A 13,139-nucleotide genomic window follows, 5' to 3' on the forward strand; every position below is an offset into this window, starting at 1 on the left:
ATCATGTACCTGGCATGCGCCATCTAGAAGAACCTGACCCCAGGCCAGGGTGTTGGCTACAGAGTGAGAAAACCAGAAATTGTGTTTGACTTTACCCATAACTCATTATCTGTCTCTAGGTCAAGTTCCTTGAGCAGGTGTTCTCCTTTGTCCCCCTTCTGTAAAATGGGGCTCATGAAACCTGTCTCTGATGAATTAGGCACCAGTAAAGAGCTTTATGAGCCTGGAAGGAAGGACTGTATGGCCATCCCATGTTTTCTCCTTAATGTGTCTTTGTTTCTTGAATTTATTGCAGGGTTTACACGGACCACCCGGGGACAAAGGAAACCGGGTGAGTCTGAGTCCTCACACTTTGGCTCTGATTACTAATGTCTTCATGGCGAGGTGGAATGATCAACTGGGGATTCCTGACTCAACGTGGAAATATAGTTTTTCCTGATAAATCATTCTAAATTAAAAGACTTTCTAGTGAGGGGCTTAATCCGTGGCACTCAGGGAGCCTAGGGACCTAATCCTGAAATTGAAGCACGTATTTTTCCACGAGGAAAGGGGAGGCTGAGTCCCAGGGCGGCCATCAGATTAGCATTGCCATCCAGTGACAGGAGTCACGAGCCCAGCTCTCTCTAGGTTGCCCTGATAATGGGCCCCTAAACGAGATTTTTACATCCATCATTGCCGAGTCCTAGTCTTCTGACACTTAGTTTTACCAGGCATCCCAGGTCACTGGTGAGAGAGAAAATAAATCCCAGCTCCAAGAACAAGCAGACAACTGTTGTACACAGCCAAGCCTTTAAAAAGGATCCCAGCCATTGTTTCTCTTGGAAAGAGTCAGCAGGACTATGAAATGTGTCATGGCTTTCGAGGACCCTGCTCCTCCTTTGGTTTCTGCCATCTTCACCAGGACACAGTTCTGAGTGTCCACGGCACCCACGGCCACCTGATAGCCACATGGCACATTGGTGCCCAGCAGCAGTCATTCACGACATCTGACCAAGGGCTGGCCTTTGGCTTCCTTTCTAGAACGTCTTGTTGCCTTCCTCATCATGGAGGTTCTCAGTGGTGTGGACATCCCCAAGAAGGCCAAGAGCACCTTCTAGTGGGAATAATATTCAAGGATCTTAGAGGTAGAAGAGTGGGAAGAACAGAAGGAGAAACAATGCTCCAAACCATGATAACATGTTCTGAGTCCCCACGAGAGTTAGACAGAGCAGGGGACTTGCAGAAGCGCGGTCTTCTGGCTGATCTTTGAACACTGATAACAGAGCATTCATGAATAGAACACGCCAGAATCTGTACATTTGTATCTGGCATCAGCGCCAGTCCCTTCCATTTAAGATGGATTTACTGAACAGTTCCATATTCCTAAAATTTCCTTTCTGGCAGCTGGTCAGCTGGTCAGAAACAATCCATTTGTCCCATATATTCTATGAACAGGAAAGGAAAGGCAAAGCTACCCCTATGAAAAGCCCATTGTTGCTTCATTGTTGCTTGTGGAGGTGAAGCTGGAGATGTTCAAAGCCCCTCACACCCACTGGCTATGGAAGGGGGCTCCTAAACTTTGCCTCACATCACACCTGGAGCACCCCATCAGAGAGGCTCGGAATAAACCACTGGAATAAACAGACCCACTTCCAGAAATGCGCCAGCCAGTTAAGGCGGCCTGGAAAGCCCACCTCTGACACTGGCATCCAAGAGTTCAGGCCACTAAAATAATTGATCATTCCACCTCTCAGTTGGCATACTAACCTCCTTTCTAACTTATTTCTGCAGTGTTCTGGTTTTCTTTGTTATGTTCAATCAATACTTGTTAAGCCTCTTTCTTAAGACTTTTTCAGTTGGCTTGAAGCACTGGGCCATTTGAAGGCTACAAAACCAATCCTTCCAGTGGTGGTGACTGTGTTGCCCTAGAGGCAGAAGCAAGGCAAGAAAATGCCCTTGTCAGGACTTCCCTGGCAGTCCACTGGTCAAAACTCTGCCCTTCCAAGGCAGGGAGCAAGAGTCGGGGAGCTAAGATTCCACACACTGCACAGTGCAGCCAATAAATAAATAAAAATTTTCAATGCCCTTGCCACAGATGGAGAGAAGGTGGGAGGCTGGTGGCTCTGATGCTTAAAGAACCGAGCTCATTGAATGAGCCACTGAGGCCCCATAAATCAGTGGGAAAATATTTCTTCTCCAGTTCCTATTCTAAGATTTTATACACTTCTCCCCTGTCCCACATATAAATTAGCAATATGTCACTTAGTAAAAATCAAGTCCAGAAAACAGACAAGTTACATGAACCTTCCTTGGAGTGCCTCACAAAAAACCAGTAGACTTCTTCCAAAGAGCAGGTTTCCAAATCAAGGACCAGCTTATTCTTCCATCCAAGAGATCTAACTCTCAGGATGCCAAAATGTCCTAGAAGAGTACCCCTTACAGCTCACCCCTCTTTCAGACCTCTTTATACCACTGGCCCTAATGGAACTTTTGAGGGGAGAGATGAGGGCTTGGTGATAAAAGCCTCCAAAATGAAGAAAGGTCCAAGCAGAGTCAGCTCTGTGTCATGACAGTTTTTTCTGGCACTTTGGTCCAGGGAAAAGGCCAGAAGTGCTTAGATGATGTTCAGGTTGGAAGTTTCATTGTTGCTTGTGGAGGTGAAGCTGGAGATGTTCAAAGCCCTTCATGCCCACTGGCTATGGAAGGGGCTCCCAAACTTTGCCTCACATCACACCTGGGGCACTCCATCAGAGAGGCTCGGATGGGTGCCCCAGGTCTGTTATCCTATCTCCGAGTGACCCAAGACACAGCCTTAAGACCATGCTACTCCGAGTCCCACCAGAGGATGGTCTTGGGGCCTCCTTCCTGCTCCTGGAAGGAGGATGGTCCTCATAGTGGTGGGCAAGGCCCAGAGGCCAAGACAGGCAGTTTTCTAAGGGGCCACACATGCTAGGGGAAAGAGTCTGTCCTTGTCACTAGGAGCATTCTCCTTGTCCCTTAACAGCTCTGTGAATTTAGCCTGAGAGCCACTTTTAGGATGAAAAAATCCATCACAGGGTAAAGGGTGGTGTGAATTTGGCAATCGGGGCATCAGGAAAACTGGGTTTCACTGTGGAGCTTCCTGCAAACCAGCCAACTGAAAGGTCTGGAAGCATTCGTGCAGCTTCTGTCACTCTCCAAGAGGTGCCGTCTGCAATGTGTGTGTGTGCAGGTGTGTGTGGGGGGGAGGAGAGTGCACGCGTGTACGTGTGTGTACATGCTTGCTTGCATGCATGTGTGTGCACATGCGTTTTTGCATCTTGCTTCCCCAGGCCCCCTGGCCTCCTTCCTCTCCCCCATCTGCTCTCTCTCAGCCTGGGCCTGCTTCTCCCCTTTACTCCCTGAATCTTGCTCCCTCTAGATAGGTTCACCCATTATAATGATCCCACAGCCTCATCCTTTCCCTTCCACTCCTCCAGCTTCAGTTTATTTCCTCTAAAAGCAGTTTTGTTCATTTTTAAGAAAGCCCTGCTACTTGATTCTGCCTGCCCCCCTCCCATACCAACTTGACACCCCTCTGCACTAGGGCCCTTTTCGTGTCCTCTTTGGGGAACGGGAGCAGAGAGGATGCAGGTGAAGTTATGACTCTGATGTCTTCAAGGGGCACCCAATAAGGCCACTTCCTGTGCCCTCTGACAGCCCAGAGTGCAAGTTTCCCATCCAGAAGGGACCTTGGCTAACCCTCTGCCCCGCCAGGCCCATCATCAAGACCTGCAGACCCCCACTCCCAGGAGCTGTGCTCACCCTCTGAACTTAAGGAACTGTGCTCACTTTTGTGCTGGCCTCACCCAGAGTATAAACGACACCTTCCTGAGAAAGTTTCCCACGGGGCTTCTTCATCCAAATAGCAAGTGGTTTCGCTTGTCCACTGTCTGCAGGTTAACTGTTCCATGATTTCCTCATTGGTGGGCCTATCTTAGAGCCAATGCCATGACACTTAAGATGCATAGACACATTTCCTCTTAAACACATCTTTATTTTCTAAGTAGGCATTTGCATTTTAGAAAACTCACTTAGAAGGATGTGTTGGCAATTGCAGGTAACCTCTGGAATCAAGAAATGTGGGTAATTTCCAAAGGCCTGGAGAAACATCTTAAATATTCTTATCCACTGCCTCCCTCTAAGGAACCCTGTAGCCTTCCACTGCTGGAACGCAGTAGACAGGAGGTCCAGCCTCTGACGGCAGCCTTTGCTCCTACACTGGCTGACGAGAAGTGATGATTGCTGCTGCTCTTGTTATGAAGCTGCTGTCATGACTGAGCACATACTATAGGCCAGTGCATGTGTGTGTGCTAAGTCATACACACTCAGTCGTGTCCAACTCTTTGCAACCCCATGGACTGTAGTCTGCCAGGCTCCTCTGTCCATGGGATTCTCCAGGCAAGAATACTGGAGCGGGTTACCATTTCCTCCTCCAGGGGAACTTCCCGACCCAGGGATTGAACCTGTGTCTCTTACGTCTCCTGCATTGGCAGGCGAGTTCTTTATCACTATGGTGGTTTAGTCGCTAAGTCGTGTCCAACTCTTGGATTCTTGCGACCCCATGGACTGTAGCCTACCAGGCTTCTCTGTCTATAGGATTCTCTAGACTACTGGAGTGGGTTGCCATTTCCTTCTCCAGGGGAATCTTCCTGACCCAGGGATCGAACCTGGGTCACCTGCATTGCAGGCAGATTCTTTACCAGCTGAGCTATGAGGGAAGCCCTTTATCCCTATATGCCAGTATTAAGCACTAAATGTGCACAAAGACCTCGCAACAACGTTGAGGGAGGTGTTATTATCCACACTTTACAGATGAAGAAACTGAGGCTCAGAGAGGTTAAGTAAGCTCCCAGAGTCTCGTGGCTGGTAAGAGGCAAATCCCGTTCAGCTGCAAGCCTTCTCTCTGACCATTAGGCTACCCACCCAGAGACACACAGTGGAAGCCCCCAAGCCTGAGACAACTGGCCTTCAATAGAGGAGAGTTCCAGGGAGATTTCCCAGGGGCATGCTTGGTCCCTTATAAGGAAATCCAACATATAAGACCCCAACTCAAATTCATTACACAGAGTTTCCCACAGCCCTTCTTTAAATGGAGAGTGACCTTGGCACATGTAAAATAGGGTTCAATTTAGAAAGATGATGTTTGCTGAAGCTTTTCAGAAACAAATGAATTCCTTGAGTCAACATATCCATATACAAGTAGGTGCCCATGACCTCAGACCAGGATGGACCAGAGAATGGGAGGACTCAGCTGAGAACCTAGATACAGAACATACACACATGCACTTGTACATACACGTGAGAACACACACTCATGCATGCACACACGGTGCACACACACACATAAGGGCTCTGAACAAAATCACCCTGCCTCCTAAGAGGACATCAAAGGGATGGACCCAACTGGGACAAAAGCCATCAGGACAGAACCTTTTTTTCTAATATGAGTGATCTATGATGATCTTTCATTTATTTATTTTTGGCTGTGTGGCACATTGGATCTCAGTTCCCCGACCAGGAATCAAACCCACACCCCTTGCATAAAGATGGGAGTCTTAACCACTTGACCTCCAGGGAAGTCCCAGACCCCTTAAAAAAATGAACCCTCAAAGAGAAGGAAATGGGTTCCCCTGTCCATTATATAGATGCATTCTGGGCTCAGAATTAGTATCATCCATCTGCACTTCCTCCCACCTCTGGCTCTCAGCCCTACTGACCCCCACACACACCTGCCTTAGCCAAATACTCAGGTTCTTTGTGGGGTGGGGTGGACACTCACCCCTAATCCTGTTAAAGAGACTATCCTAATTGAGAGAATCTATTTTCCCCTCTTTTTTTTTTTTTTTCTGTCTCTAACCTTAACACATGAATGATCCTAAAGTTTTGATGATGTTTTTTTTTTTCTTGGACTAAACCATTATTTACAGGGGGAGAGGGGGAAGAAAGGCTCTAGAGGGCCTAAGGGGGATAAGGGAGACCAAGGAGCGCCTGGATTAGATGCCCCCTGTCCATTGGTATGTTTCCATCTATCACTTGGTTGTTCTCATTTTTCCTGGAGGTTTGCAAGCTGGAAACAAAGAAGGCAAATAAACTAAGATGAAAACCGAATGACTCAAACAGACTACCCAAACCCGTCTGTTCATGTGGATGAAATTCTGCCTGCTGCTGGTGTTGCCCTGAAACCACAGCTGCAAGCAATTCCCACTAAATCCCTTCCCTTTGAAGATGCTGAACAATTGATGTGTGGAAATGGAGACACCACAAGGAAAGGGATTTGGGAGCAGACCTTGGCTCTTAGCTCCGGGGTGGCTTTGGTAGCCAGGGTAGCATTTGTGAACCACCCCCATTTGCCTTCTTTGTTTTGGGGCCACCTCTGTGGCCAGCAGTTCAAGTCATCTGAATCCCCACTTGGTCAGGATGCAGGACACCAGGGCTAGCATCTCCTGAGGGTTGTCATTGTCCCAAATGGGGCAGAATGAGGCCAGAGAGGGGCTTTTATATACAGCCTCTCAATGCGCACCAGCCATCCAGCCAAAACCTGCAAAACTACAGATCAAGGTCAGTAGACAGACACCCCCAGGAAGCCTTCCCAAACCAGCCAATGAGGAACGATTCATGGCACATCTGCTGGGCTTCTCAAGTGTCCCTCAACCCATTGGAGGGTCCTAACATTATGATGCATTAAGTTGAAGCTCATGTGTGTTGAAGCCAAGTGCATCTCTAAATAGAGAGGGGGCTGGATGGACACGTCGCCAAGCTCAACATTTCTGGAGCCAGAGAGCGCACAAAGGCTGAATTGGGAAGGCAGGAATCAACTGGGGTTTGAGGTTTACTTGTAGATGCCCTAAGGGTCCTGCATCCTGGCCGGGGTAGGACTGGGTCTCTCCACGCCACAGTCGGAGCTGGCCAGCCTTGACCGAAATAACCATCGTGGTTGGTTTTGTGAACAGGGACACCGAGGTTTTAAAGGAGAGAAAGGGGAGCCGGGGTTACCAGGGCTGGACGGACTGGATGCCCCGTGCCCATTGGTATGGCATCACCCTCCCTTGCCTGCATGGCCAGTATGGGCTTCCCCACGTGTGCGGTCTGTGCCTGTGTGCCTCTCCAACTGCCCTCCACACTCCTGCTCCATCCATCTGGCCTCTGCTTCCCACCTCTTCACTCTGTAGGCACCAAGGGTCACCCTGCCTTGGCTGGCCCTCGGGGGCTCCCGCACATCCCCCTCTTGCATGCAAAGTCTGCCAGGAGGCTTTTTTTTTTCTTCCTCTTGCAGCAGCTTCAAAAGCCCATCACCTTAATGTGAGCTGGTCCTGCCCATCCAATGCCAGCTTTAGCTGCATCGGACCCTCCTTTCAGAACTGCTTCTAGACAAACCTGCCACCAGAAAGGAAGCCAGGGAAGTGGAGTCTCTGCATTAGCTCTCAGGACTGTGACTTCTCTGCCTTCACACACTGCAGTTAGTTGGATGAACATTTGAATGAGATGCCCAAGTTGGCACCACATCCCTCTCCACTCCAGCATCTCATGATTTAGCAGAGGACAGATGGACGCCCTTATAAACACAGGGCAGAATGAGGAGTTCTAGAACCAAAGCAGAGGAGGGGGTACTCTGACTGACCTTCCAGCACAGATCCTGTCCAGGTGACACTGGGATCACTGTCCAGGTGACACCCCAGTACCAAGGGATGGTCCAAAATCAGGATTCTAGATCCTAGAGGGTTCATCCTTTTTTGCTTGAATCCCAGAGGATGCTGCAAGACCATCCCTTGGTTTTCTCTTTTTTCTTTTTTTTTTTTTCATTTTTCAGTGGTTTGCCACCAAGAAGTCTAGAAGAACATGGAAAGGTTGTTTAAGGAAGGAAGGGAGGAGACAGGGAGGAAGGGGAGACATTGAGGACACTCCCAAGCATAAGACCTGCCTAAGTGGCTACAGTTCTGGTTCCCCAGGTCCCAGTCCCTCTCCAGGCAGGGACCTTCTAGGCTTCCACAGCGATCCTTTCAGCACACTATGGGGGGAAGCAGAAGATGGCCCTTCACTCCACGGCAGTTTGCTTACAAGCTTCCTGCCTCCCTAAATTTCCCGATGAGGTTTGAAGCTCATGGAGCTATTTTCACACCAGTAATTGTCAGATGAGAATTCCCAGCCTCACATCCCCACGCCAGGGTCACAGATGAATTATCTTGGGACAGAGGAGAAAACGCTGTAAGAAAAGATGCTGTGTGACCCTGACCGGTGACCACAGAGCCCCTTGAAGGGACTTTCGGGGACCAGGAGAGGCAGATTAAGCTGACAGAGTGGCTGCTTCCTGTCCCCCACCCAGCCTCCTAAATCCTCAGCATGCAGCATGCATCGCACAGGCACCTTTCTCAGCCATGGAATCTCCCATGCCCTCCACGGCACCTCCATTGATCAACAGCCAGTCATCCCCTCTGCCACAGCCCTTTCCAGAATCCCGAAATCTGAGTTCTGCCGGCCGCAGCCCTGGCTCCTCACCCTGCTCTTCACCCACACACTGCCACTGCAACCCCTCCCTGCCTGCCCAGCCCTCCTCTCTTCCCCCTGCCACTGTCCACGTGCCAATGGGAAGCCGCTGTGGCCCGCGGAGGCTCCTGTCCCTCCCAGAGTCCATATGAAGTGTCGCACTGTGGTGGGCTGGGAAACGGGACCCAGGTCTTCACTGAACCCTGGGTCACCACCGCCCCCCCCTGCAGAACCTCCCCAACCCAGAAGGGACGGTGAAAGTCACCTTGATTTGACCTTTAATGCAAACTGGCATTATCTCCAATAATGTGTCATTTGTCTATTAATTTTGCTGTAGAAGTTTACATACCTTCCCTTTCTTGTTTTGCATTGTTTGCCGTCTCCTGCATTGTGTTACTGTGGGTGTGGGGCAGTGGGCGGTGGGGGTGGGGGGGGCACGGCGGGGAAGCTGCCCTATTGATCAGGATTTTCAGTACAAAGTAATTAGACTTCTTCAGCCCCCGTGCAGGGCCGGCTGTCTGCTGGGCTCCAGGTGAGCGGTTTCCACGCCTGTCGTGGGTGGATGAGTAGGTTCAGGCGTAGAGGGCTCCCATTCCAGCCCCTCGGGGGCTGACCACCTGCTCGGGTCTCCTGAAACCCTGTGTGCATCTCCTTCTCTGCCCTGGAACCTGAAGTTCTAGAATCTGAGCTGCAGTTCTAACAGACTCAGACTGAGAACCAGATCGTTGCCCTGGTTCAGCCTCACCCTCCCTGCCTGCTCGTCAGGGGTATCTAGTTCCCCCCAGGGCGCACCAGAGCAGCCAGGACAGCCGGCCGAGGAGACTCAGGATGTCCTGGGGCTTCAGGTACTCAGTGAGTGCGCCAGCAGGGGGACAAGTGGCACCTGGTGGATTCTTATCCTACCACTGCTCATCCCCCCAAGCCCCCAGCGACACTAAGGCTGTGCCGGGAGCCCCGCCTCCTTGCTTAAGGCACCTCGGCCCCACGTTGAAAGCCTGCGAAATCAACCGTCCTCCTCCTTATTGATCACCAGATGGGAGCTGCCTGGATGTCCGCCCCCAGCTGCTAAGGAAGAGAGAGAAATCAAAGAATGAGAGAGTGGGGGGTGTTCGTTCCATAGAGCCGCACCTTCCCCGGGTTTTATGGAGGAGGAAACTGAAGCCTCTAGGTGCTGAGTGACTCGCCCACGGGCACCCCACACCCAGTACAGCCAGACTGGAGACCAGCAGGCCTCCGGCTGTCCTCTCCACCATGCTCAGGTCGCCTCAGCTCACCGGGCCCACAGGCAATAGGACAGCCCATCTCGGCTTTGAACTGTAACTACATGTGAGCTTGGCCTGCAGGCAGACAGGCGGGCTTGCTTCCTGCCTCCTTCCGAGGCTAGGCCCTGGGGTAGAGAACAGAGACAGAGCATATCAGGTGGGCTGCACCCTGATCAGCTGATACGGTGTTTGCGGCCCTTGTTCCCCTTGTCCTGCTGCTTTTGTTGGGCCATCCCCGTGAGTCTGAGCCGTCTGCCTTTCTTCCTCACTGCAGGGTGAAGATGGCTTGCCAGTCCAGGGCTGCTGGAACAAGGTAAGCTTTCCCAGGGTTCCAGGGCCTCAGGGCAGAGTTGTACATGGGCTCCATTTTCTGCCGTGGGATAAAGCATGCATGATTTCCATTCCAGGCCTTCCTGCAGATGAGGCAGCAGGACAGGGGTCCAAAAAGGAACAATCCCAAAAGCAGGGTGCCCATTAAACAATTCCACTCACTGCATGCACTTGAGAACATTTAAAAATAGTTTTTAAGGCATCAGCAAACCCAGTGTATGGAATTTCCATGTAGCCAGACAGATGACATCTTTATGCTTCATGAGGTTAATTTATACCATACTTCTTCTGCAAGGAGTTCTAAACCATGTTTGAAAATCAGTTATCATTAGCTAGTCTCATAGTGTTCATAAGAGGCCATTTAAGCCATATGATGATGTTTATCCAGATGTAGGAAATCTCTATACTTTAAGTATAAAGTCATATGGATTCTATACCTCCTCATAGAGACCTGCCAGCTCATCACTCAATCCTTCCCCTTGAACTTAAATAGTCAGAGTTTCATGCTTCTGCACATTGAGACCTGCCCACCCTCTCTTGGAGTCCCATAGTTCCTACCAACAGGGAGGTTTCCTTTGTTCACACTTGCCTTTGGCATTTGCCATCATTAAAGCCACCTGACACCACAGGGCTGTGCCCTCAACATAGCCACCTGACTCATCCAGGGCCCCCATTGTGCAAGGCTCCCTTGCATGACCAGCGCCATTGGTTTCCTAATCCAGAAACCCAACTTGGTCTTGGAAAAGGCAGCACCTGCCATGCGGTCCCACCTATGGCCTCCCTTCACCTTCCTCCTGTTCAGAGACTTTTCACCAGCTCTCCACCACCACTGTCTTAAGATTTTGGTTCATTCTCATTAAAGAGCTGGAGATCCTTACCTGTCCAAGAGTTTGCGCTTAACTAATCCAGTCCTGCCCAGTGAAGGATTCACACTTACAGCGAGATGAATCATTCCTCTGGCTAGGTGTCCACCATCTCATTAGCTTACAAGATTCGGTAAAAGCAGTGAAATCACCAAGACACTAGGCTGTAGGCTGAGCATCTACTCACCCAGGTACCTAAAACACCCACTAGCCAGAGAGAGGGAAAGCTCTGCTTTCAAGGGAGATGCCTCCCCAGGAATCTATCTGTCACTTCATCCTCTTGGTTAATTCCCCTGGAACTAGTTAAAAGCTCCAAGAAACAGGAAAGAGGTGTGTCCCCTAAGAAAAAGACTTTTTTCTTCAGGGTTGCTGTGGATGGTTAGGAGATAGAAATAATTGAGCTTAGCAGGGGAAGAAGAGCCACTCTCGAGGGGTACAATGTCTGGGAGAAGCAAGAAGCTGCTAGAGAGCCTGATGTCTGTTGATTCACATCATAAATTTATTCTGGGAAGATTCGGTAATTCAACAGCCTGGCCTCCAAAGGCTGCATAGAGAGAAAGTGCCCTCTAGTGACCAATAAGGGGAATGACTAGAAAGAAAAGGTAGTTTCCCACCCTCAGGGTGCTGACAGTCAGCACCAGGGTCTTGGAGGAGGGGGTTCCTGGCTCCCCCAGGTCCCCTACCCAAAGCCCTCCCCTCCAACCCAGAACAAGACCTACCTCATTTCCCACAAGGGAAATAAACACTCACAGACACTAACACCATGTCGTTTTGTGTTTGTTTTTGTTTTGCAGTGATGCCTCTAACCTGGGATTGGCCTGTGTGTGTGTTTGTACATAGAATATTTATTTTTATACAGTTTTCACTTTTTGAAAATGCCCGAAGTATGATGCATCTTACAGATTATTTTTTAAAAAAGGAAAACCTGCATATTTTGTACAGAAAATACCAACCTCTTCCCTTTTGTTTACAAGATGTTTTGCATACGTCTAAGACTCTAATACACTTTTCATTTGTGAGTACGGCTGTATGTTTGCATGATATTTGTGCACACTTATTAAGTATTGAAGCTTAATAAATTATTGTGTTCCAGTGCCAAAGGGGGCCAACCAGCACTTAGGTGCTGGCTGGTTTGTGTGTGACTTCACAGATACAAGAAGGTCCATGGTGTTTGCTAAGCTAGGTGTGTCTCAGAATATTTTAAACTCTTACGGATTTTCACTATTAAAAAAGTGAAACATGGAAATTCTTGATCTTGATTCATCACTAAATTAATTACATTCTTTTCTTGTTAAATCAGCAAGTCCCAGAAGCAGGGGTCCTCAAAAATATAATGGTTTGAGGACTTCCCTGGTGGCCCAGGGGTTAAGACTCTGCAGTTCCACTTCAGGGCACGAGGGTTTGATCCCTGGTCCAAAAAGTTCTACATGTCTTGCAGTGTGGCCAAAAAAAGGGAAGAAATATAATGGTTTGAGCCATTTTAAGTCCAACAGAGGAAGGGCCAGGACTGTATTAAGCGACATCTTTTGTAATGTACCCCACGTTCATGGCAGCTCCATGTACAAGTGTAAGGTTCAGTTTCGCTGAAACCCTTCAAACCCCCAGGGTTACAAAGGGCTAAGTCCTAGGACTTTTGATTTTTGGTTTGTTTTCCTTCCTTTTGAGCTGCAGTCATTAATACCAGCTATTGTTGATGACGGCCATTCATTTGCTATAGATTTGCAAGGTCCACTCACAACTAGCAGCTGAAAAGTTTGCCCCAATAGTCTTTTTGTTCCAACAAAGGACACTCAAACAAATCTGGTTAAGATATTGGCATTCTGTTTTTTTGTTTGTTTGTTTGTTTTAAGAAATAGAATTTTACTGCTTTCTGTACTGTTTTTAGTGCACTATTTATAAAGGTCTCACTGCTTATAAATAAAACAAAGCTATTTTAATGACCAGGCGAATATTACCTATGGGGTAGCACACAGGTGTACTGTTAGGTATTACAACATAACTGGTGCTTCTAAAGGGCTTGAAAATACCAAAGTACTTGAGTAATTTAAATACCCCTCCCCATTTTGTTTACACTTTGTCTTTATATAAATACATATCCTTTCATCACAGACAGTACAAAAGCACACTGAAGCAGAGACGCTGTCCACATGTAGTCACATGAAGTCTAAGTTGGTGAGCTTCACATTCGCGGGGCCCCTGCCGC

At 48.9% G+C, this 13,139-nt stretch overlaps 1 protein-coding gene across 3 annotated transcripts in view; it reads left to right on the forward strand.

The window, feature by feature from the left end:
- COL13A1 (collagen type XIII alpha 1 chain) overlaps positions 1-12,836 on the forward strand; it is a 150,495-nt gene extending 137,659 nt beyond the window's left edge. For 2 of the 3 annotated variants that reach the window (XM_061161702.1, XM_061161704.1), the window contains 4 exons: positions 296-331; positions 5,928-6,014; positions 10,018-10,056; positions 11,731-12,836. In XM_061161702.1, coding sequence (XP_061017685.1) covers positions 296-331; positions 5,928-6,014; positions 10,018-10,056; positions 11,731-11,733 — 165 coding nt within the window. In that variant the 3' untranslated portion in view covers positions 11,734-12,836. Of the gene's footprint in view, positions 1-295; positions 332-5,927; positions 6,015-6,950; positions 7,029-10,017; positions 10,057-11,730 lie in introns of all 3 variants that reach the window. The other variant, XM_061161703.1, reaches the window with a different exon arrangement.
- The last annotated feature ends 303 nt before the right edge of the window (positions 12,837-13,139 follow it).

This window comes from Dama dama, chromosome 15 (assembly GCF_033118175.1).
Source record: "Dama dama isolate Ldn47 chromosome 15, ASM3311817v1, whole genome shotgun sequence".
Classification (NCBI taxonomy): Eukaryota; Metazoa; Chordata; class Mammalia; order Artiodactyla; family Cervidae; genus Dama; species Dama dama.